The sequence below is a fragment of the Mustela putorius genome, unplaced genomic scaffold, assembly GCF_011764305.1.
Source record: "Mustela putorius furo isolate JIRA1106 unplaced genomic scaffold, ASM1176430v1.1 tig00000765_pilon_pilon_pilon, whole genome shotgun sequence".
In the NCBI taxonomy this organism is placed as follows: Eukaryota; Metazoa; Chordata; class Mammalia; order Carnivora; family Mustelidae; genus Mustela; species Mustela putorius.
This window is the reverse complement of record NW_025421470.1, coordinates 7379370-7405877: the sequence shown is the minus strand read 5'-3', so window position 1 is coordinate 7405877 and position 26508 is coordinate 7379370. Positions and strand designations below refer to the sequence as shown.

At 42.7% G+C, this 26508-nt stretch overlaps 1 protein-coding gene across 1 annotated transcript in view; it reads right to left on the bottom strand.

Moving 5' to 3' along the window:
- Positions 1-26508, bottom strand: part of KCNJ6 (potassium inwardly rectifying channel subfamily J member 6) — a 271735-nt gene that overhangs the window by 60748 nt on the left and 184479 nt on the right. The window contains exon 3 of the mRNA XM_004762159.3: positions 18770-19690. Coding sequence (XP_004762216.1) covers positions 18770-19690 — 921 coding nt within the window. The remainder of the gene's footprint in view (positions 1-18769; positions 19691-26508) is intronic.

Genomic DNA, 26508 nt, shown 5'->3' with positions numbered 1-26508 from the left:
CATTTATAATTCACTTTCAAAGAAATACAGAATATTGACAAGTGGACATTCTCTAAGACACGGATCTCCCACTGAGACCCATAGTCACCCAGTGACCTGCTGAGGAACCAACCAGTTAGCCCAAATTCCAAAGTAATTTTCCTCAAATAAATGGTTATTTAGTTAACGTTAAAATGAAAGAGCTGTATTGGATAAATTTTGCTCTTAATATAGGTACCAAAAAGGGATGGCTTGTTATATAAGCCTTTATTTGTGTTGTAAATAAGCACAGTGAAACTAATTCTGTAAGCAACCTTGTAAAGAAGGTCTTGGTAATGACTAGCTACACTTTATTTGTGTTCATTCTGTTTTTCAGCTTTTATTAAAAGGCTTAATGGGTAGAGAGAAACATTCCTGTGATAATTTCTATTTTGACAGCAGGAAATTAACAACATTAATCCAATTTGGAAATCAATCAGATCAATTATTTAAATGTCATACTTTTCTCTTCTGAAATAGATGGTACTGAATGCTCTGTTGCTTCTTGAAAAGGGAACTGGTGTTGTAGGAAGTACTCAAGAAATGATGACTTCGGTGATACATAAGCAGGGGTATACGGATATGCTATTGTCTCTTGATTAATGTCACCTCTTGGAGGCTGGTGGCTGAACTTCCTCTTTCACAAGAGGGTGCCCCCAGGGTCGGTCTGAGCTGAAGAAGGAAGTAACATGTAGGTCTGGGCTATGATGGTTGCGTCCACAAGAGAGAGTCCCCGGTCAGGGTTTGGAAACGACAGCTTTAGTCCAAAAGGCCAAATCTGGTGGGCAAGAGACAGATAGGAGGAGATGCTAGGCAAAGTAGGCTGCGTGTTTCTGGGCCAGGATAGGAGATAGGAAGGGCAACCGTATGGGTGGGGGAGCTTCATAGGAGGCCCTTGGGCCTTTCTAGAGGGCAGGTGCTCTGAGAATGTGGGGCCCCTCAGACAACCGTAGGCAGGAAATACTGGAGGAGGGAGGGTGACACAGCAGAGTTGATAATGCAAAGTGAATTGATATGTGATTTTGGACTAAACTCAGGAACACCATGGGTTGAACTGGAAAAACAGCTTCCCAGGCCTGCAGATAAACAATGCTAGGTGCTGTACGAGGCACAACCTTCCTTCTCAAAGGGAGTTGAAGGTAAATGTAGAGAAGTTTCTAGAGAAAAGTCCAAGCTGGGGGAACATGTGTGGTGTGTAGCCGTGTGTCCTTAGGATTTTCCTGAAGACACTTTCTGTGAAGAAGACCGTTGTATACATGGATGCCCTGCTCTGTGTCTCTGCCAGCAATTCTCACTAGGACAGTGATGCAGCATCTTTGCCCAGGCCTCAACCTTCCCATCCTGGAGGGCTCTTCTAGCAACTACAAGTTCAGATGTTTCAGTAAAGAGAGAAGGGTATGGGCAGCATCGAGGGAGGGACAATGAGACACTTTAGGATTTTTCCATACCACTTGACTATGGAATAATGAGCCTAGTTCCAGTGCATTTTGCTTAATGTAATTTTAAGATACAGCACAATTAATCAAGTCATAGATGTGGCCTTTGTTCCATTTGAACCTGCAGAATGGCAGGTTCTGCATTTTACATGTCAGTCAAGTGTGGGGAATTTCTGTGAAGCTGTCAGCTCCTGGTGAAGATGAAAACACTGTGTTTATTTATTACTATGACTTGGTCCACAAAGGTTATAAGCAGCTTGCAGAGTGTTATGGGCTTAATTGTGTCCCACTTCCAAATTCATATGAGGAAGCCCTAAGTCCCAGTGTGACTGTACCTGCAGATGGCGTCTATTTGGAGTTATAAAGGTTAAATGAGGTCATAAAGGTGGGGCCTTATTCCAATAGGACTGGTGTCCTTCTACAAAGAGGGAGAGAGCTTCCTCTTGGAGCACAAAAAGGAAGGGCCAGGTCAAGACATTGGAAGAAGGTGGCCATCTGCAAGTCAGGAAAAGACCTCCCACTAGAAACTGAATCTGCCACCACCTCAGTCAGGGGCTTCCTCCCTCCAGAACTGTGAGATGTCTGCTGTTTATGCCATGCAGCTTGTGGTGTGCTTTATGGCCTAGACAACTAACACACAGAGCATGTAGAGAGCAACTTCCATGATGGGAGTGATTGTCATCGAGAGAAACCCGTCAAGGTTGGGGCTGTGGGAACCAGTAGGGTTGATGCTTTGTGAAACACACACATAATGATGTGAAGCCTTGCTATATGCACCACATATTTGGTTCTAGGCATTATTGCAACTGCAGAGGAGACCTGGCTCGTTATAGGGTTTATAGCATTCATCACATCCAAGGAAAGAAATTTCTAAGCAAAAGTACAGCTCTTCATAGTGCTATAACATGAGGAAATTTCCCCCAAGAGTTTGCAACAAGGTGGTGGGGCTCTGAACTGTAGTCAACACCACCTTCTAGTAGACAATCTTACATCATGCAGCAGGCTTCAAAGCACAGGGTCACTCTCTGTTTCTCTGGTAGGTGAGAAAGCTCAGTTTTGAGACTTTCTGGAAGAATTTAAGGACTGTGTGGTCACATGCAGGCCTCTCCATGTGTTTCAGTCCAAATCAGCTTTCTGATAAATATTGGAGGTGATGAGCTTGGGCTTTTTTCCTGACAAGTTCCTAGGGTGGAGTGTTTTTGAACTACTGGTTTAGGTCAGATAGAAACACTTAGCAGAGAGTGGAGCTGGGGTAGAACTGATCTTCTCTTTTGTAACTGAAGGAGTCTAATAAGAATATCAGCTCTGTTCTAGAAGCCCAGGCTTTACTAAAGGGAATGAAGACTCTTTGGAGAATGTCTCATTTCATAGCAGGGACTGGCCAACTATGAGGGGAGCCTAAAATATCTTTTTGTGCATAAAGGAAGGAAGAGTACAAAAAAATGATGAAGAAATGTCCAAAGGATGAGAAGCCTGGCTGAAGAGGATTCCACTGGCCAAATCTAGGATTATTAGATCATCTTGAATAAATAATGATAGGAGATTGTAATCCATTGAGTAAAATAAGACTCAGTGAGTCCAAACTGGTATAGATTGGTAGATAGATAAATAGATAATGGAGGGAGAAAAGCTCTTACTTATAGCTGAAAGCCAACACATAAATGAAGAAAGACTCATGGAGTTAAAAAAAATCACCTTTTGGTGACCATGTTAGTAATGTCTAGTTGATTTAGGTAAGCATCATCAATGAGTGCTAAAATGAAAGCTTGAGGAGGAACAAGATATTCACATGGTCTCAAAATACCTATCCACAAGAGATTGTGTACAATGGTTGCCTGATACAGTGCAGTTTTTGTGTGTGTGTGTGTGTGGGGGGGCGTAATTTATAGCAAGGTTGTGTGTCTTTGTTGATGGCTAATTACTGTATTTTCCACTCAGCCTTCCAAAAAAATGGGGTGAAGGCAGAGTGGCCTTTGGACCAAAAACATCTCTTGGAGGGTGGAATGGACTTTAAAATCTTCATCCTCCAAATGGACTGATGTTAAGAATATACGTTGTTATGAGAAAAGTCGGAAAACGTGAAGTAGTGGGAGTACTTTTCACCCAAGAGCAAAATAGAGCAAGCAAAAAAGTAAATGGGAAGTTAGTGCAAACCCTCGTTAAACAAAACTGCTCATGTCTTTTTATTTTTTTTTTCTTTTAAACACGATGCTAATAATGGTACTGTTTACTGACAAATCTCTGCTTTTGAACAGAAGTTAATTTTAGCTTTAGCTCTCTCTCTATGGTCAGGAAACCTCTGCTCCCTATTGTGTTCTCATTCTGGGGCATGCAGATGTGAATGATTTCATCTTTCCATGGATTATGGCTGCTTTTCCTTTTCCAGGGAGGTGTCATGCTTGCTGCTCTCCTTGACAGTGAGAATGTGGAATCTGTCTGAAGTGCAGTTCTGACCAGAATTACTAGAGAAAATCTCATGTACACGGTCCCACTTCCCCATTTTAAACATTTCTTTACATACTTTATTCCATTTTGTATCATATTGTGATTTGGTTTGTGTCTGTCTCAATGTCTAGAGCAAGGGAGAGCTAAGAGTCATTTTGACCTTTTTAAATGGTTGGGAAAGAACCCAAAGAAGAATATTTTATGACACATGAAAATTATGTGCCCATAAATAAAGTTTTATTGAGACATAGCCTTACTCCTTTTTCTCCTTACTGCCTATGGCTGCTTTCATGCAATGGTAACAGAGTTGAGTCATTGTGCCAGAGATGTCACAAAGTCTAAAATATTCACTACCTGGCCATTTACAGAAAACATTTTGCCAAATCCCTGTTCTAAAATGTGAGTTCCCTAGGGACAGGACTGTGTTTCCTTTTGCACAATCCTGGGCACATGGAAGTTTCTGGAAATTTCTTGCCTGCAGACTGAATACAACTCAGCCTAAGACACCCTGCCCACTGAATTTTTACTTTCAGAAAGGTCTCTTTGGAGGTGTCAGGAGTGTGGTGGTATGTCCTGATTCAGTATCGCCCCTCATCCTTCATAACTGTAGCTAGCAAAGATTTTCTAGTGAGACCCTCCTTGATGGAAACTTCAGAGGCAGTCCAGAGGCCAACTGCCCCCAAAACAAAACAAAACAAACAAACAGACAAACAAAAAAACAAAAAAAACCCGACAACAAGAAAACCCCCTCAAGCCCCCACAAAAAACAAAACCCATCATGTGTTCAGGAATTTCAGCTGCATAGGCAGGTGGTGGAGAAAGTCATAGGGCCCTTGGACAGGTGCATGACTGGGACATACAAAAGATTGGTCTTTATTCTTCAGTGACTCAGAAGCTGCTGAGAATGTTCCAACTGAGGAGTGAGGAGTGGTATTTGTAGGTTATAAAGTGTTTTCTTCACAATTGTAAGGAGGGGAATTGCAGAAACAAGAGTCTACAGTTAGGGAAGACAATATGGAAGCAGGAAATAGTCCAGGGGGAGGGAGTGGTGCTGTGAATCAATGCAGTGGCCAAGATGATGACGAGGAGAGAACATTTGGATACTCCAGATAGGTATGAGATGGAATGGGCAAGCTTAGCCAGTGCTGCCACATATGGTTGTGCAGGTGGTACACTGGGTAACTCATTTACATCTGAGTACAAGTTTGTTTGTTTGAGAAATTTCCCAGCAGATGGCAGTAGAGTGTCTTGAGGAGTGATGCCTTCTCCTCTTTTGCACAAAGGAGACTGATGGTCTAGCAGCAGTCCAGGGGTCAGGGAAATCGTTGGGAGTGAGAAAACTGTAGTGCCCAAGGGAAGAGGCAGTGTAAAATGACAGCAAGTTTTCTGGCCTGGGAAACTGAGAAACTTTATTCATCAAAGTGTAGACTACAGAAAATATGAATTTAGGACAAATTATATTTAAGAGACCTGAGAGTCACCCAGATGGAGGTATCCAGGACATAGTTAGCTTCTGGGCCTGTAGCTCAGGAGACAGGTGTGGGGCTGTACTATGGGAACCACTGCCCACTGATAGGAGGTGAGGCCAAGAGTCAGGGATGGGTTGCTTTGGGAGGATGTACGAAAGAAAGTGATTGGAGCTTAAGACAGAGCCTTGGGGAGTCACTGAAATTTTCTCTCCCACACTCTGCAAAGATTTATTTATTTGAGGAAAACAGACAGAAGGGGAAGAGGGACAGGGAGAGAGAATCCCAAGTGGGCTCCACATCCAGCCCAGAGCCTGATGCAGAGCTGGATCTCATGACCCTGAGATCATGACCTGAGGTAAAACCAAGAGTCAGACACTTAACTGTTGGGTCAACCAGGCACCCTGAGCCACTGAAATTGTCAGTAGCAGATAAAGGAAGGGAGACTTGAAGAAGACTGAGAAGGGGTGGTTGGAACTAGTTCCCCGAGTGATTCTCAATGTCAGGAGGCAGAGGCTTTAGGCTAACCATGGCCAGGTGGATTTTTTTTTTTCAATTTTAAATAATTCCAGACTTCCTCTAGTGCTTGAGGGACTAATCTATTTGTGACCACATAGGATATCTTATTCATTCCTCCACTCATTTATTCTGGCAGCTACATATTTACCCAGTGTCTACTGCAATCCAGGAATTATTCCAGGTGCTGGGACTACAGCAAAGAACAAGATGAGGAGCTGCTCTCATGGGAGCTTACATTCTGATTGATAATAAACGCATAACCAGATGTCAGCTGGTGAGGCGTTCCACACGGCACAATGTATGCACAGTGACTGAAGCCGGTTTCTATCAGGTGGTTGGAGAAGATCTCTGTGGGGAAGATTCCCTGTGCTTAGAAAATAGAGAACCCATGTGGTTGCAGCATGGTGAGTCAGTTGGGAAAGTGGCTGGAGGTAAAAGCAGAGAATCAGGCTAGAGACAGTCCAGAAGGACCTTGTAGGCCATGGCAATGAATCTGGATCTTTCCAAGTGCCATGGGAATGACTTGCTCTGGTTAACACTTATTAAAAGCACTCTAGATGCAAAATGGACTTCCGTTGGATGGTCAAAATAAAGCAGGGAGACTCCGTTGAATGTCATTCCCTTCACATAAGACAACTTAATCTGGGGTGGTAGCCATAGACATAGATTAATTTTAGAAATCATATCTGTAGGACTTCTGGATGGAAAGAGAATCAGATGCATCAAGGACGCTGCTGCAGTGTTTGGTGTAAGTCAGTGAACGGCTGATAATGACATTTATGAACATAAGTGTCAGAAGACAAAGAGGGAAAGTAATTGTAGCACATTCTAGAATCTCTAGTTTCTGCTTTGGCCACATTAGTTATACAAGCTTGTTAGGCATCTAAATAGGGATGCCAAGTATGCAGCTGGATTTCTGAGTGCAGAACTCAGGGGAGAGGTTAGGGCCAGAGATAGAAATTTGATGTCACATGCAAAAAAGATGGTAATTGACGTCAAGGGCCTGGCTGAAATGGCTCAGAGGGAAAGTGGACAATAGGACTCCAGACAGAGTGGGCTCTGAGGCAAGAAGAAATAAGTTACAAAGGAGGTTGGAAAGTAGCTTTCACTAAAGAATGAGGGAAAACAGAAGAAGTGATAAACACCAGGGGAGAAAGGTTGGGGAAAGAGGCAGTGGTAATTATGTAAGAGGCCAAGTAGAGCAGGAATAGAGGGGGTGGCCTCTATGCAACTAACAGGATGGACACTGCCAGAGAGTTTCAGTGGTGTGCTAAGAATACAAGCCAATTTGGGATAAGAAGTTAAAATATGACAGTGGGGATGTCAGATAATTCCTTCTAGAAGTAATGTGGGAAGGAGAGTCAAGGAATGGGACAGCACTGGAGAGGAGCATGGTGCCAAAAAGATGTTCAGTTTTGTTTTTGTTTGTTTTTGAAGATAGCAGAGATCAGGGAATATTTTTATGTTGATGGAAATAGACTATTAAGAAAAAATTGTTGATAGAAGAAAGAGAAAGATGGTGCAGTCTGAAAATCTTTGAGTAGACTGAAGTGGGGGGAATCAGAGTTGGCCCTGGGTTGAGCAGGCCTCTCCAAGAATAGGAGGGAAGACAGATAGGGGTTAACGGCCCAGGCAGGGTGGAAGATATGGCTGTGTAAGGGGGGATCAGTGGTTCATCCTGATTGTTTCCATTTTCTCAACTAAGTTTGAAGCCAGGTTGTTATCTAGGAGAAGTGGCATTAGATCAAAGAGAGGAGAAAGTAGATTTTTATAGATGGGAACATGAACAGACTAACCATTTAAATTTAAATGCATACTCCTTGGATCCATCTGTGAATTTTGTTTCATCCTAAGAAGAGACTCTAGGGCAGGACATGTGAGATGCTGTGAAGGAAACTGCACATTTTTATCTAATACCCTTCCTGTCTCCTGTCCACTGAGCCATTGCCTTCTGATAATGTATGCTCATTACTCATGAGATACCCTCTTCTACTAGGTTCAACATGGATTAGACTGAACTCAAGGAAAGAAATGCCACTGTGTCATTCTATCCTTCATTCTGGCAATAGAGGACACCTTGCTTTGCTGACATGGGAGCTCATGGTGCCCTCAGCAAGCCTCTTCAAAGTCAGGAAGGGCATTTCAAATTATAGGGGAGCTTTTGCTAATTCATCCACCAAATACAGGGTGCGACTCTGTGCCAGATCCCCACAGCAGTGAAGGCTGCAAAGTTGTACTGGAAACGTCCCTGCCCTTCCTTGTTCTTGGCCTGGTTTGTCCATGGCCAATCAAGTTGCCTGCCTCCAAACACAGTCTTTTGCTGTTGGCTTAATGAATGTGATCTCTTTCTTCCTCTAGCTATGGGGGCTGACACAGGGTCATCAGGCAAGACTGAACATGCTGAGGTCCCTCTGGGTGGACACAAAGGAATCATGGTGGAAAGTCTCAGGGAGGTGTTTGGAAATCTTTCTTGCCCCTTATTAGACCTTGTGGATTCTTAAAACCTTCTGCAAGAATTATGGACCAGCATAATTTTTGTTCCCCTAAAGTTTAACAACCTTTTCAACTTTGGAGAAACAGACAATATAGAAAACCAAGTATCTGAAACAAAGAAAGTACTAATATTCACTGCTACTTTAGCTCTCCAGGTTATACTAAACATACTTAATTTGGGGCCATTGTGAACACAGGGCATTGATTCTCTTTAGACTCAGCCTTTAACTTTGTCTCCTCGGTGCTTGCTTTGTGAGTTCTCCCCTAATATCATCACCCATCAGCCTCTCCTCAACTATTGGCTTTCACAGATTCCTATTAATATTCACCCTATATAAAGTATGCTTGAGAAAGTGTAAACGGAAATGTATTTACTTAGCAAAAGTTTAATTAAAATCTTCTAAGGATGATCTCAATGACTAGAGAAAAATTATCATCATCATCAAACCCCCAAAAGAGTCTTGTTGGACATTGCACAGTGAAATAGAAGCCACAACAAAGTTTAATTAGGCTAGTCAAAGTCCAAACATTTTTATTGTTGTACTTCCTGGCAGGGAATTCAGAGTCAAAATTGATTCTTCTCTTTCAATATTAAACTTTATTTTTTTATTCCCTAAGAGTTTGTGAGCTGGCTGCTTGATGGCACTTTGGGTTATACTTGGCATGGAATCAGGTTGTTTTGGTTGGGGTTGGCCCAGAGCATCAACTGGCATAGTCACCTGATAACAATGAATTGGGCGGAATCTGGAGTATGAGGCAGTGGGTGTCTTTTCAGGAGATACAGTGCCAAACGTTATGCAAAAGCAGATTTCCCCTGCTTTTTATGGTCAGGTGAGGTAAGCCTGATGGGCAAGACCACTAATCAGAAGAGAATATATCATTGAGCCATAATTCCCAGTGCACTGATGAACCTGAATCAATAACCATCCCTTTAAATGTGACTGTGTGTACCATGCCGCCTCCAGAGAGACATGGGGCAGACAGACTGGGGAGGTGGGCAGCTCTGAGATTGAATCCTGGCTTTATCCCTTCACTGGCTGGGTGACCTTGGAAAAGTTACTCTATAACTCACCACTCAAGAGTCAGCTCCTCATTTGCTAAATGAGGATGATACCTACCTTCCCAAATTGTTTTGAGGATTGAAAATAATCTTTGTGCAAACCATGTACTAAAGTAATTGGTATCTGATAGACACTATAAGAATGATGGATGGGAATAGCATGATTCACAGAATTACAGATTCACTCTTTAAATTTACTGAGCACTTAACTATGCAGTAGGTCCCATGGTAAGTGACTTACATATATTATCTCATAGAATTTTCTTGTAGATATAAGCATCATTCTCACTTTACAGAATGGAAAAGAAAGTTTGGTGAGATTAAGGAATATGATATACCAATTTCACTGATAGTTAGGAGAGGAGACAGCCTGTCTGATCTGAAAGGCGTAGCCTGTGAAGGGAGAACTTTAAGTCACTTTAAGTGGGGAGGACGTTCTGCAAAGTAACTAACTACAGATTCAATTCATGGTTAATCTAGAGCTATTAGCAATGTACAACAGCCAAATTGTCAAAATATTAGTGTGATATTTTGTGTCAGAGAAGATAGGCTAGATTTCATCATGAAATAACCCAAATTTCAGTGGCTTAGCCCAGTATTAACCAATAACATGAGGTTATTTCTCAGTCATGCTACATGATCCAAGTGACTTGTTAGGGGTCTGCTTTTCAACGCCAGTCAACAGTCCAGGATGACAGAAGCTCCACTGTGACATGCACTTTGAGTACCATAAAAGTGGAAGGGAACATTATACATTGGCTTGTGAATTTTCCACCAGAGTGATATGCGGGGCTTATGTGTATATGTCTGGAAGAATGCACATCACATGTTCAACAGGGAAATGTGGATCCAAATGTGTCTAGAAGGATGAAAGCTGGATATATTTGGTGTACAACACTAATGACTCTGTCCATTTTAAGCCTTAACTCACAGAAAGATTTTAACTCAGTCTCCTGGTTTTCAAAACCACTTGGTTATCTGTGGTAGATTGTACTATTCTATTCTCAATTGTTTATTCCACATCCTATGAGGCAATTGCATATGGCAATCACTGCCATATGGCTTGCTATGACTAATAAATGATGAGCTACAGTGGTGAGGCGTCCTGCCATTTTCTCTTTTTTCTCCCTGCCATGAGAATGGCAAGTCCTACACAGGATTGCTTGCTCCTTCAATCTGCATCCTGGAGTAAACACGATGTGAACAGAGCTGTAGCTTACATGTAATGTGAATGAAAAATAACCCTTTGTGTTTTAAGCCCTTATGGTTGTTTGTTACTGAAGCATAACTTCTAGAAATCTGACTGCTACAGTATCTTTATCTTTCTTCTTAGTCAATAAAGAACAATGGAGTTGGCTATACAGAAAGTACTATTTATGTTTGACTCTTGAACAACACAGGTTTGAACTATGTGGGTCCACTTACGTGTGAATTTTTTACAGTATAGTACTGTAAATGTATTTCCCCTTTCTTATGCTTTCCTTAACATTTTCTTTTTTCTAGCTTACTTTATAAGAATATAGTATATATTACATGTAACATGCAAAAATATGCGTTAAACAACTATGTTATTGGTAGGCTTCTGTTTAATAACAGGCTATCAGTAGTTAAGTTTTGGGGAGTCAAAATTATACATGGATTTTTAAAGAAGATTTTATTTATTTATTTGACAGAGAGAGACACAGTGAGAGAGGGAACACAAGCAGGGGGAGTTGCAGAGGGAGAAGTAGGCTTCCTGCTGGCTGGGCAGGGAGCCCAATGTGGGGTTCAATCCCAGGACCCTGAGATCATGATCCGAGCTGGAGGCAGACGCTTAACGATTGAGCCACCCAGGTGCCTATACATGGGTTTTTAACTGCATGGGGGGGGGGTCAGTGCCCCTAACCCCTATATCTTTGAGGGTGAAATGACTATTCATTTTGTTAAAGTATATCCGTAGTTTAAAGCAGAAATATCTCTACGGAATTATTATGTAAGTCAATATTATTTAGTTGAGTTCAGTTAAAAGCACAAAACTACATTCTCCAAATTGGGACATCACCCAATACCTTAGAGTTCTTATGAGAAACCTAGGAGGAGAACTGGGAACATGGAAATACCATTTTCAAAGGCAGACTATTGGCCTTGTCCTCACTGAGCCGTTGCCTTAGAAGACCCGAGAATAATCTATATTCATGCCCACTTTGGGCAGAAATTATAATGATGAAATGTTACTATCTATAGGAATGCAAAGTCTTTTCTGAGTCCAGTGATCCTCATTAATTCACATCCCATTGATTTGTAATTCATGGTAAGTAACTGGGGCAGAGGCCAGGCTGGCATTTACTCTCAGTTGTGAGTATGCATTTCTTGAACTGGCTATCACAAGTTAACATTTGCCGTTTTGACTATTCAGAGGGCCTTCAAAGGGTCATTTGTTACTCTGTCGAGACTTCAGCTGCAAGGTCCCTGAAAACAATGGAGCCACTTTCTGTGATTGGCCCTTTGGACTGCCAGACTTCCCATCCTCTCCAAGTTTTGTTCTCTGTGGCCTTTCACCTGTGCATTCTATGGGGGAAGAAATGGTATGTTCTCACAAAATCAAGAAGTCAAAAGGCTACCTGTGAGTTACCTAACTCCCATTATTGCTACCTGTGAGGTACCTAACTACCATTATTGCTCCAATTTGTGGAGATCTCGAGGCATTGAGAGATTAAGATAGCCAGTGAATAGAGCAACTGTGGTTTGAACCCAGGATGGTCTGGCATTATAAACGACACCAAAAAACACTCAAGCTTAGCTGTAGCTGAGAGAGATTATTTTTAAAAAAGAGGCATACTATGGACTCTGAAAAACAATCTGAGGGGTTTGAAGTGGCAGGGGGTGGGAGGTTGGGGTACCAGGTGGTGGGTATTATAGAGGGCACAGATTGCATGGAGTACTGGGTGTGGTGAAAAAAATAATGAATAGTTATGCTGAAAATTAAAAAAAGAGAGGCATACTAAATAATTAATATAACAAACAGAATTTTCAAGTGGTTGGTGTAAGAGAAGAGAAGGGACATATTTAACTGGAGAAGAAGCACTCTGGCTGTTTAGCTCAGTAGGTAGTGTGTGTATATGTGTACGAATAATTTACATGATTCCCCACCCCCCCACCTGTGATTCTCTCCTGGTCATTAGAAATTGTCCAGTAGAACTGTTTCACTGGCAACACGCTGTCCCCACTCATATTGCAAATGTCCTAAGAAAGAATAAAGCTCCATTGATTTAAGGATATGCTAATTAGAAACTTCACACTATTTGACACTCATCTCTTAATTTTCATAGAGCTATTTCTTCCCAACATGAGTATTGACTTTAGAGTTTGGGCCAGAGGTAACTTCTAGGTGCTAACTCAATTTTTCTTCCTTGGGTTTGATTCTAAATTGTATATATTATGTGTCCATCATTGACTTCCATGGGACATCTATTTTAGTAGTTCCTCATGGCCTATTTAGAAAAGGAAGAACAATGGATTGTCAGGTATGGGCATTTAAATAATGAATTTTTTGGGTCAATTTTGTCAATTTTTTGTATTTTGTTAATCACAATCACAATAATATATGGTCACTTTGATGTACTACCTTCTAAATTATGGGGCCCTACATGCCTCTTAAACTAGGGGAAATATTTAACAGAGTTACAGTAGTCTTCCCTTTAGAGGGATTGTGGAAAAGCTCAAAACCTTGTGCATGCTCTTTGTAGCATCCCACCTCAGATTGCTGGGACATTTGGTGAACCAGTACACAGTGTTCTCAAACTACTGAGAATCACAAAAGTTTACTGTATTGGGAAGAAATTACCATTAGTTTTTATCCAGCCAATGACACTATTGGGATATTGAGGTGGACATTTTGGAAAGAAGCCCTGAATAAATCACTTGAACCTAATGCTCCAGGGAGAAAGGATAGTTGGATTTCTTGATGTTGATGAATGGTAGATTTCTACCTAGGAAAAATAAATTCATGTGTCTCTGAAGTTTTTTTTTTTTAATTCCTTTTTATATAGATTTACCAGGAGGTTTTCACCCAAGTTCTTAACACTTCAGATCCCATCAATTAATTCTTTTCCTAGGTTAGGTAGTTGGGGTTATAACTCTTAAGACAAAAATGGTAAATCCGGAGATAATGACTTGTCAATGGAGAGATTAGCTGTAATTTATCAAAAGGAGAAAATAAGATTTGAAAAATGTAATGGGTATGAAATATCATTACTAGAAATAGCTTAAGAGTACTGTAATGCTCACACTCAATCATCTTATCTGTGAAGTGCCACCTTTTCAAAATCTGTGATCTCATATTCTCCTCTATTATAATGAAGTGGCATTTTGATCACAGCAAAGAAAAATGGCACTTGGAAATCCGATCTGACGGAACATCGCACTCTTCCGGGGTATTCGTGTAGACATCACTTACATGATTTGCATGACAGCGCTGTTTTGCGGCACGTCTCATTTTAACATGCGGCTGTTAAAAATCCACGTGAATGCGTGAGGAGTTTTAGAATGAACCGGTAACACTGGAGACCAACAGAGACGCCTTAGAGAAACATAGGAGCTCATGGCACAGGAAAACGGAGGACAGACAGACTGCACACTGTGCAAACAGAAGCGCCCCGTTTCTTCGGGCGCGCTTCTCTGTTGAATCCTCATGAGCCAGCAGCATTCAACATGCAGAAAGCACTGGGCTTGGAGGCTGTCAACGTCACTGAGCTTAGGTTTCAAGTTCCTACTCTCACAGCGGCCATTCGGCTTTAGCCAAGTACTAGTCTTGTTAGCGACTCATCTTGCTTGGGTCTCATTTCCTCATCTTACTGTAAAGTAAGAGCTGGGTGAAGACTCCTTCCGGCTCAGAACTCCCGTGATGGGCGGTGTGATTTTTTGATAACAAAACCCTCTCCAAAAGAACGTTTCTCTAGAGACAGAAACTCCTTCCGATTTGGCGCCCTCACTTCCGGTTTCCGACTTCCGGTGTGCGGACACCCATTTCCGGTTTGCCCTCCCCAGCTTCCAGCGCGCACTCCTCTCCTCCTCAGTAACCTGGGGAGGCTGGCTGCCGCGCGGTCGGCCCTGTTTCCTCATCTGTGGGGTTCACAGACCTGCCCTGACTTGGCTGCCTCCCACCCTCCCCTTCCCCCCGTTTTCTGGGCAGTATTTAAGTCTTAATACTTAATAATTTAATTCGATTGTTCAATTTATTATTTATTAATTTATTTATTAAAATTTAATGATTTTTTAAAAATGATTTCATAATTTAAGTATTGAGTTCTCGTCTTTGTGAAGAGGACTTCTTCGAGAACAAGTTGAAGGAGAAACCCCCCTCGGAGACGGAGGTAGAGCTCAGAGGCTCAGAGGCTTGACTGGGATCCCAACCAGTCGCAGCGCGTGAGCCTCCTCTGGATCCCGGTTGGAACAAGCAGATGGGAAAGCAGCAAAAAAAGGCATTTATGAGACTGTTGGAACTCGGACACTAGGTATTGGATCTCAAGAAAAAGATCTAATTATTTTAGATATTTTAGGGGCCACAACGGTGCTCTGGTTATTTTAGAAGCCTCGTCTTTTAGAAACACGTGCGGAAAGGTGTGTCGATCAAACGGTCTGATGGCCGGGGCTGTTCGCGAGCGGGGGTACCTATGGAACGGGTTTGACGGCGAACTGACAGCGCCAGAAGTCGAAGGATGGGTTCATGGGAGTTAGTTCTACTGTCTAATCTACTCTTGTATAAGTTTTATGATCTCCATAATAAAAAGTGTACGAGGAAAGCTTAATGGGGATTCATCTTAACTAACAGGCACATTTGCTGAGGTGTTGGAAAGGACTGCTTGTCATAGTTGCATAATCATTGGGGGTAAATATGGAAATTCATCAATCAGAAAGGCTATAGTGAGGAGCTGGCTGGCAGTGGGCCCAGCTCTGTGTAGCTGTCATCTAGCCTCCAGGCCAATTTGCCCTCTATAAATAACAGTCTATATGAATGCTTTACTATTTTAAAGCGCATTTGCCACAGCTGCTGAGCATGTTTGTTTACGTAGCTGTGAACCCTTCTGTAAACACCACTATCTCAAAATTGCCCATGTGTCAGGAACATAAAGGGCCCCCTTTAAAAATATATTTGCAGGATGAGATACGGCCAGTTCCCAGATGTCTGGGTGGCTGGTGTCAGAATTTTCCAGGGTTTGATTCGTTTTCAAAAATAGAATCACATGACTGGAAGGTTCTTGAGAGGTCACCATGCACATCCCTCTGACTCCGGGCTGGACCAGATCGAAGCCATCCACCAAGGATGTGGGTCTATCTTATCTATATCTTATCTGTGTCGTTTGTGAGTCTGTCTTTTATGATGCTAGAGGGCTTATCAGGTGGTGGACTGAGGCCAGACGTGCAGGGCATCAAATTTGGCAAGACTCATGTCCTGCCTTCAAGGAGCTTGCTCTCATTTGCTAAGAACATGCCTGATTCTGATAGAACACAGCAAGCTTGCTGCAGTACAGCTGCCATGAGAATATAATATGTCAAGGGAACACCAACTGACCTATGCTAGGCCAGGATGCTTAGCAGACTGAAGGACCCCAGTGGATACCCAGCTTACTGCAGGATAGCTCAGGTTTCCATATTGGGATCACTGTGTAACCACAACATGCGTGCCAGGAAGAGAGCACTGTGGTGAGGTTGTGGTGTGGGGTTCATCCTGTGGGGCTCATCCTTGGAAGAGGCCTGCTAATTGGGATCAGTGATAGTGGTTTAAGGCCAACTAAGACATTTTGGAAAGGAATGAATAAAACGGAAATTGTTTTGTGTCAGCTTGCTGTTTTCAAGGCTTCTGATTTCCCATCTAGTGCTACAATGAATAATTAGATCCTTGCGAATTTGTTTTCCTTGGTGTGCATTTGGTCCACATTTATTTTTTTCTTGTGGCTTTGACTCCTTGAAGCATTCCCTCTGTCATCCCTCAAAAGCCTGTTTGGTACCCACAAATCCCATTTGGGCTTCTCGTTCACAAAGAAAAAGCATCTCACTGAAGTTTAAGAGATCAGATATTCTGGGAGTACTGAACTGTATGAATTCCATCAGGAAAAGATAAAGACATATCCAGCTTCCAGACAAACCCAGAACTTTCTAGAACACTCTTCCCTCCACTTAACAGAAATTGGAAAATTATTCATTTATTTATTTTTTTAAAGAAAATTAACAGTAGTTGCCTTTCCCCAGATGCAGGATAAGTATTTTGATTCTTTTTGCTGGCAAATACCAAGTTTTCTCTAAGAAAGCAATAAGAAAGACTTCTGAATGCTCAGAGGCAAGTATCACTGTTAATTACCAAGAGAACAGTGTTCCTCCTTTTAAAAAGCCTCACTCATAACAAGCTGTCATTGGAAAGACATGGTCTGCCTTAGGGAGAATTCCAACTCAGGGACGTTACAAAGATAATTTGCTTATTCTGGATTCATTTATTTTTCGAGACTGGGCTTTGGTTTGAGGGAGCATGAAGCTCAGCTCCTGCGATCTGAAGCTCAGATTAACACCAGTAACCGGAGGGTACATTTCCAGGAGTTTTTGCTTTTTGAACTCAGTGATAAAATGGTAAGAAGGCTTGTCTACTTCCCTCCCTCATGTCCTACTGGAGAAGTTTATAGTGAGAAATATTTTTTGAAAATTTAAATTTAATTAGCCAACATATAGTACATCACTAATAGTGAGAAATTTAATATTAAAACCACATCATGAGTGGTCAGCTTATGCTGCCGGCAGCTGTACTACATTGGCTACCACTAGGGGGATCCAGAGTCCCTGTGCTCAGCAGAGGTGGGAGAAGTTTCTGGTCTGTGAGAAAATGATAGAGCTCCCCGTTTGGATTGTTTCCTCCCCTCTCTTCTCACTTTCCTTCTCCTCTCTTTTCTTCTTCCTCCTCACACACAATCATTGCCTCAGGAGTACATGGGACATTCAGGCTCAGGGTACAGATAGCCCTGTTCACATGAGCAGCTCTTAGTATTTCACATGAATTATTTTGCTATTCTCTGTAGCCATTTCAAATTAGGTCCATGTTCCTTTTGTTTTATGGAAAGTAGCACATGCCAACCATTGAGCTCCATACAAAGACTTTTACTCATATTTTCATTGTTTGATGCACTTAAAAAAACTTAGCACAAATGTTTCCACCACTCTAAGAGAAGGTAGTTAGAAGTTATGACTTTGCCTTTTGGGTACTGGGAAGTGGAAATAGGGGATCAACGACTTTCAAGGAAGGATCAAGATCAGGTTATGGGCTGAAGAAGACCCTGGGGCCAGGTTGTTGGCTGGGCATTTTTGGATTTTATAGATGAACCATGAGCCTCAGTTTGCAGACTTCAAAGCACAGAAGGGCAGACTTCAAAGCACAGATCTTGCATATCTAAAGAAGATTTTAAGTCTAATATTGATAACTCCAAAGAACAGGAAAGAAAATAATGAATTTGGGTTCCAGTTAATACTTTTCCTGTGGGGCACTGTTCTTAGCTTAAGTCAGAATATAAGGATCTATTTTGTGGAATGTTACTGATGAATATGGGTAGAACCTGCTTTGTTGTTGGGACGTATAACACGTATAAAGTTCAGATATGAGTGAAAACATCAATAAAACAGACTGTTTCTCTATTTTGAGGACAGGTCATTTTCTGGAAAACACACAAATGATCAGCCATTAACAGCAGAGGAGTCAATAGGATTGCAATGAATGGATCCTCAATTTTTTTCCTTTCCTGCTAGAATTATTTACTGGATCCAAAATGTTACGTCAGTTGGGGGTTCAGCGGGTAGAGTACCTGGAAAGACACCTCACCTGCACTTGATATAAAAGAAAAGCCAGTGCTATGGGTCTTGCAAATGGCTTCCAAAGAAGAGGTGAAATTACATTTTTATTAAAGCAATTTGTCAGGCTTCCTTTGAAAGGCTTAACTTTTCCCTCCAGGCTTGCCAATAAATAACCTCAAGTATTTAAATTAACCAATGTTTTAGAGCCACTTAAAAATGTCTTCAGAGACGGATAAGATTTTAATTTAAGGAAATACTTGGAAATGTAAAATATAATAAGTGGTGCTTTCAAAAAATTATTTATTGATTTATTTTCCAAAGGCTCCTAAAAAGTTAAATTATTAGACTTCTTGGTGGGTACACCAAGGTTAGAGGACACATAGGCATATTATTTCATGAAACAAGGGGATGGAATGAATAGTGAGTGAAATTCAATTTTCATATTTTATCATAAATAAGTATGTCAGATCCAGCTTAAAAGGAACATTGATCCCACAGAAAACCCAGGATGGAGCACACCTTACCTGTAGCTTCCACCATTCCTTCAAGGATGACCACAATTTCCAATTCCTCTTTGGGCAGCTGGGCTTTGGAGATCTCCCAGAAAGGACTCTGTTGGTTAATTTCGTGGCTGATGATGAGTGGTGATACCAGAAACAGACGGTCATCCCCGGTGTAATACCCTACATTGATATCTGTCTGGTTCAAGGGGATGAACTCACCCTCTGAGGTCTGTTTGGACTTGATCAACTTGGCTCGGATGGAAGCTTCAACAATGTGGGAATTCCTGAGATCCCCTACTCGGAACATCAGGCATAGTTTCCCATCCCTCATGGAGATCACTGCATGGGTGGAAAAAACCAGGGTCTCTGCCCTCTTCTTGGGTTGTGATATTTTTACAAACATGCATCCCACCATGAATGCATTGACAATGGACCCCAGCACAGACTGGATTAAGAGAAGAATAATTCCCTCTGGGCACTTGTCTGTGATGACCCGGTAGCCATAACCAATGGTGGTTTCTGTCTCTATTGAGAATAAAAAAGCAGAGACGAACCCGTTGAGGTTGGTGACACAGGGAGTCCATGAAGGGTCCTCTATGTGGTCCATATCTCCTCGGATGTATGCGATTAGCCACCAGATCATCCCAAAAAAGAGCCAAGTCACTGTGTAAACCATGACAAAAATCAACAGGTTGAATCTCCACTTGAGATCTACTAAGGTGGTGAAGATATCCGTCAGGTAGCGGTAGGTCTCCCTCACATTGCCATGGTGGACGTTGCATTTCCCATCTTTCCGCACGTACCTCTGGATTTTCCTTTTGGTCCGGTCTCGGCTGATGTGTCTTGGCAGGTCATCCCTGGCCTGCTTAGGCAACTTTGGCTGGTGAATGGCCACAGGGCTCTCAACATCCTGATCCATGGAGTCGCCCTCCAGGACATTAGCTGGTTAGTTTGGAAGAAAAAAAAGAAAAATGGAATGAAATGCTGGTTCTTTTGGGATCATGGAAACCACTGTGTATGGTGTATGGTAGTGAAACCAAATAGCATTTGTGTAGCTTTTAAAGGAATAGATGAAGCCATTTTTATTTGGCATCTCTAGACAGGCCTTTAGTTGACATGGAATCATGTGCCTTGTAATCTAGCTCATGTGAATACTTCCCCACCCTCCCCACCAGGACAGAGCTTACTGCTGTGAAACTGTCTCCCTCCAGCAAGTTCTAAGAGTCAGCCCCTACATGGGACATTCCATCTGAGATGTCATCACCTGAGAGAGGCAACACACCCTGGATAAAGAAATAGTTCAATTCAAACTGTCTTGGTTCTCTCACTGAGCAGTTGTGGACTCTTGGACATGCTATCTCTTATGGGCTGAATTGTGTCCTTCCTCCTATCTGTGTTGAAGACCTAGTCCCCAATGTGATTGCATTTGGAGATAATTAACAAGAAGGTTGGAGCTCTAATAGAATAGGTATCCTTAGAAGAAGAGGGAGAGACACCAGGGGTATGCACCAGGGTAGATGCACACAGGTGCTCATGTAAGGACACAGTGAGAAGGTAGCCATCTGCAAACTAGGAAGAGAGGTTTTCCAAACCAAGCAAGGCAGACAGAAAGGAATCCTGCCAGCTTCTTAATCTTAAACCTCCAACCCCACCTCCCACTCTGATATTCTTTTATGGCAGGCAGCCCAAGTAGACTAACACACCATGCGAATTCCTTGTGCCCGAGTTTCCACATTTACAAAATCGTGATCATGTCACCAGATTTATAGGGTTGTTATAAAGTTGAATGAAACCACATATGTGCTATGTGCTTGCATGGAACAGACTATAATAAGTATTCCTTTGTCTTAAATTGTGCCTGTGCTAGTACTCCCCTTATATAGGGCAAGAATTTTGAGTGATCTCTTCAAACTGTGACCCGAATTTCAGAGCTGAAAAATAAAAATTCTGGTTTATATTGGTAAGCATGCATGCCTTATACTCTAATGGTAGATTTCATGCCAAGGTTAGGAAAAAAAAAAAAAGATGTGGGGGAAAAGTTCTCTCTCTTTCTATGTGTTACACGTTTTATTTAGTTTCTGCCTCAACATGTAACATCTGCAATTTTGGCTCATGGTTATTTCCTTTCTGACAGCCTTCATGACTCATGCATTGGTACAGTCTTTAGCTAACAGTGCGTTAGGAAAACTCTTCTAGAATCTGAGTGCAAGGGAAATTTGGAAATGATACTGCTAGTAAACACATAAGCCACTGTATGAAACTACTTGTTCAGTCAATAATTTTAGAGCTTCCTAAAGGTTTTATAAGCCGTTTCTTACCCCAGGCTTTCATCCCGAGTCTTTGGCTTTGCCATGCATTTTTCTCTGTGGTAACTACTTGTTCCCCTGGGTTAAAGGAGAAGCACAGTCTGCTGAGAAAACATTTACCTGAATAAGAAAATAATTGCAGAGAGGACCTGAGTGGTACCAACTTCAGTTATAGATTAACCTTGTTCATGGTTGGTTAGTTTCCTTAAAAATCAATCCCATAGATCTGTTTTTGTATTTCAGCACCTGGTCTGCAGAACCTGCTGTTTGGTTTGACAACCTTGACTTTGAGACCACTGCTCCCAATAGCCTTCATTTGTAAAAGAGAAACTTTGCTTGTCCATTTCCTTCTTCTAACAAAGAGACCAGGACAGGAGTCAAAGAGAAGCAGCTGGGCTCAGGACTCAGGATAGGATGGAGGTGGTTGGGGTATCTGAATGGAAGCACTCCTACAAGGTGGGGATGTGTGTGGCCCAGAGTGGTCATGCCTGAGCTCATGCCTGAGCTCCCTGGTTGGGAGTCTCTAAATACGACTTCATGTGGGATGAACTCTGGGCTCAAACCTACCACGGTGGGGAGGCTTTGTTCACAGGACACAAGGGTCCAGGTGGACCTGGTGTTTGGTTTTGCTGTGATCCAGGTGGTAAGCTCTCAGACTATACAGAGCCACCTGAGTCCTGTGTCCTCAAGTCCTTCAGTCCTTCCAACTCAAAGAAGAGGGCTTGTCAGATTAGATGACTCTTAACAGTCTTCAGTGATATTTCACACTTTAAAATGTCACAGAGGAAATATATTATCCCCCCACTTCCCCTTGAAGGTGTTTCCTTGCTTTTCCTGGCTAGGGTATAACCTTCAGATTCAGGCATTTAACCTGACATAGAGGAACCTGTCTGAATGGTTAATGAGTGAATAGAGACAAGTACTCTGGTTACTCCTGGGAGCCTGCCAGCTGATCCACCAAATTCTTTTTTTTTTGTTTTTGTTTCCTCTTTTTCTAGCTCAGGACTGGGCCACATTTCCCAGGTTCCTTTGCATTGAATCCTGGCCTACCTGGAGTTGGTATGTCTTGCCAATTCAAGGCTTTAAATAGAGAATGTGTCCTCTCCTATGCTCCTGCCCCTTCTATGGAAGAGTCAGAAGGTGGTAGAGGCGCCTCGGTCCCTAGTCAGTGGCAAGGAGCTGCCATATCACTAGAAACAAGAAAGAAAAAGATCATGTTTGGGCCATTATGTATTTTGTGTCTATTATCAAACCCAGCCTTATCTCTCATTTTATGGGCAGCCATACTGACTCCAAGAAGCAGAAAGAAGTGTCATCTGGGGGACTGACATGGGAAAGAGCAGGGAGAGAAGAGGGACTGTTTGAGTATGGCCTGTACAGTGAACTAGCATGTGGTTAACCGAGGGCTTGGGTTTGGTGTTAGGGAAAATGTAAACGCATATGCTGCTTAAGTGCCCTTTTAAAACAGTTAAAAATGGAATCAAACAAAGAAAGCCAAACCTCCTGGGGAGGGGGGTGGGAAGGTGGCCTTTAAGTGTGTCCTTGTAGATTAGGCAGTGGCTGTAGGCAAGTTGCATTCATGGGAAGATGGGGAAGGGGTTCAGAATATGTCACTCCCCCCAAACATGCCACTTTGGCACACTGATTATTTTGAATTAAAGATACTTACAAAAGAGCTAGTGCAAGGCCCCCGACCCCCCTGTTCTCCTGAAAGCAGGAGATTAATTTCCCACATGACAGAGGCATTTCCCATACGAAGAGGGCGGAAGACACTTTCACCACAAGAGATGGGGAATTTGGGGCTGAGAAGGCTGTGTAGACAAACTTTGTTAAACTAACGTGCATCTTCCTCATGCCTTCTTCACGATTTATGACCCACGGCCCAAACTCCTTTGTCCTGCCAATTCTTCACACATTGTCTCTCTGTCTGAATAGACAGCTTCCTGCTCTGTCGCCCGTCCTGTCTGAGCTCTTCAGTCAGGCTCCCATGGTCACGTGTGTGCTTCTCTCCTGCGATTCGGTGATTCTTAGGCCCAGCCAGAGAGCAAAGAAGGAGAGAGGAGAGTGTTGGCTTTGGGCAGTGGGAATTAAGGTGGGGCCTCTTTCTTCACAGGGGTCCAGGGCAGGGGCAGGCAAGGGATTGAGAGAAACCACAAAGCCAGTGACATGTGTAAGGACTTGGGGAGCAGAAGACGCTGGTGGAGGAGTCCTAAGGGGCAGAAAGAGTGAGGCCAATGGGGAAGGGGTGTGGAGTGCGCAGAAGGAGGGCCGAGCCTCCAGGCTGTGTGCCAAGTAATTGTGGGAAGCCCTGGATAAGGGAAAGTGCATCCCAGGTCTGAGCAGGGAGCGAGGCTCAGCAACCCTCAGCAGGAATGCAAATGCGTGTAAGGGAGATACAGAAGGGAACTTCAATGATGGTTCCTAACGTTCCTTTCGTGCCTGGAATCCCAGGTGTGGATTTGAGGGGGAATGTGAAGTGCATTTGCAAGAGCTTCGGAGCTGCTCAGAGCTGCATTTGGAAAGGGGACCTGTCGCTCCGGGGTACTATGCAGCCTTTGGCGTGAACGCTGGCCCTATGGTCAGACCCGCCCTCCGCACCTGCAGGTCCTTGCATGTGCTTTTGCCAGTGGCTTGACCAGAGAGGATGTAGAGGAGCTCTCTGCTGCCTGTGCAGTGTTGGACCGCGGGAAGGAGGACCGTGGCTGCCACGCTGAACATCCTGATGCTTTCCTTCATGCGCTTTTTACGAGATTTTGGCTTAAAGTAAATGTGGGTCTGTGTGTTAAAACCAGCTGTTTTTTATCCCCCTCTCTCTCTTTTAGAAAGGTGAGCAACTGATGGGAAACAAGCCAAGGTGCAAAATAGCCTCGTGTTGAAATTTAACCTGAGAGAAATAATAGCAGGGGACCGAGCCGCAAGCTGGAGGGGCCCGACCCCTGAACCGCTGGGATCCTGTTGTGCAATCTTCAGGGCTGCGCTTGTCCAGGGAAGGCTGCTGGGGTGCCCTAGTCAGTAGAAATGTTCTCCTGATGGGAAATTGTTACATTTCAAATTACATAATGAATTCTTTGGGTGATGCTTCCACTGATTAGGGAAATATTTGAAAAATACCCCAAGAATCTTTAATGCCTTTCAGAAAACCTAATTGGAAAGCAGGAGAGATCTCAAATCCTTGTGCAAAAATCAGACGTTGGAAGGACATGCACACCGATGTAAACAGGGTAACTCTGAGTGGGTGGTTTATGGGTGATTTAAAAATTTAAAAAACACTCTGGTTTTTCTAGAATGAGTTTATATCACTTTTATAATAAAAAAGAAAAAGAAAATTTCAAATAAAACTTTGAGACCCTTTTAGTGCATGATTTAAGGAATCGGAGAAAATCATAACTAAACCCCCACTGTTGGGGTTTGAAATGAAAACATTATATCAGGTGAAAAAAGTCAGATATGAAAGAGCATATATAGTATGATTCCACTTCCACGAGGTACTTAGGAGAAACAAATGCATAGAGACAGAAGGTGGAATAGAGGTTACCAGGGGCCAAGGGGAGAGAGGAATGGGGAATTATTTGTCTGTGATGATAAAAAAAAATTCTGGAAATGGATCATGGTCACCATTGCACAACATTATGAGTAAACTTAATGTTACCGAACTGTACACTTGAAAGTGTTTAAATTGGTGAATTTTATGTTACATATGTTTTACCAAAACTTAAAAAAATTACCTACTCAAATAGTTCATGTGTTACCTCGAGTTCTTAGATGGTCCATCAGATGTGGCTCACTTTTATTTTACCTTACTTTCTTTTTTTCACCCCTGAATCAAAAGAATGTGGTCAATGTGTTTCAGCATTCTTGATTAGAGGCAACTTAAAATGCGGGGCATTTTGCAATGTGAGGTCTACTACGGAGCTCTAAAAAGACCTCACTGGGAAGGAATTTCTCTGGTCAAAAGTAAGCAACAAATTAGAATATGATAAGGGGAAGGGGATACCAGATAAGGGGAAGGGGAACTGGGAAGAGATCAGCAAGCTCAAACCTAAATCTGTCTTGGGTGGAGTGCAGGAAGGGTTTGCTCAAGGAGGTGATGAGTGTGTGTTTGCTTCCTGGTAGACAAAAGCTGGGATGGTGGGACATTTGAAAAGCAGGAATAGCATGTGTGAAAGTCTTGAAGGGATGAAGCACTTTTGTTTGGGAATGACAGAGGTTTTGGAATAGAGAGGATGTGTGGGGGCAATGGAGGCAGCCAGGAGAGCCATGGATGGGAGCCAGGCTGGACCCCGAAGTCTTCTCTACCAGGCTGTGGAGATTGTTCTTAAAATGGGGAGTGATATGATTGACTATTTTATGTATTTTAGAAAGACCCCTCTGGAGGGTAGTCATGGCAGAGTAGAAATAAGAGGGAAGCGTAGGCAAACTTTTTCTATAAAGGGCCAATGGTAAATAGTTTAGTCTTTGTAGGCAACGTAAGTGTCTGTTGCATATTCTTCTTTGTTTTTTCAAAAAACTTCTTATAACCCTTAAAAAATGTAAAACTAATCCTCGCTCATGAGCAGTACAAAAAGAGGTCACAGGCTGGAGTTGCTGAATTCTGGAGACATGGTGCCAGCAAGAAGGAGAAAGAGCCAGGTGCTGGATGACGGGAGCAGTCATGAGGATGAAGAGGTGGCAATGGATTTAAGGTTGAATACGAAGCAGGATTAAGATCATTTGGAGATTAGCGACTGTGGAGGGGTGTGGGCAGGGAATCATCTGGGGGACGGCAGGATGGTGCTGGAGGCGTAGGGGTAGAAGAAGATGCTGGTTTGGGTTTGTTTGGTTGAGAATGTCTGCAGACACTCAGGTGGGTGCTTCTGTGGGAAATCAAGTGTGAAGCTTAGTGGTGAGGGACTGGGCTCCAGGTTTGGAAGGTTATGGAGCACACAAGGGGAAGCTGCCATTGTGCGTGTGTGTAGAAGTCCCTGAGGGGACTGTGCAGGGTGAGAAGAGGATATCGGAGAGAGGATGCTGCAAACTGATTACATGAAGAAGTCAGAAGTAGAGGAGCAGCAAGAGGAGGGGCGGAGGAAGGGATAAGAGGTGTGAGGGGCAGGAGGAGAGAGCAGCACAGGAAGCCAGGAGGGACTCCAGCCCAGGGGTCAGAAAAGGGGGGCATTATTCGGCACACACTGTGGGGACAACTGTAAGCCCACTTGGAAGAAAAGTCATGAGTCCTTTCCTTATTTCTTATATCAGGATAAATTCCAAGTGGATTAAGGATTTAAATGCCAAGAAAAAAAAAAATCCTACAGAAGGCGTAGAGGATGTATTTTTGTAATTGTAAGAGTTGAGAAAGCCTTTCTAACCATGATAGGAATCCAGAAACTATTTTCAAAGACTGGTATTTTTGTCAGTACAAAGATTTCAAGTGTTTGTTAAAAAAGTAAGACGACAAACCAGGAAAAATATTTGCAA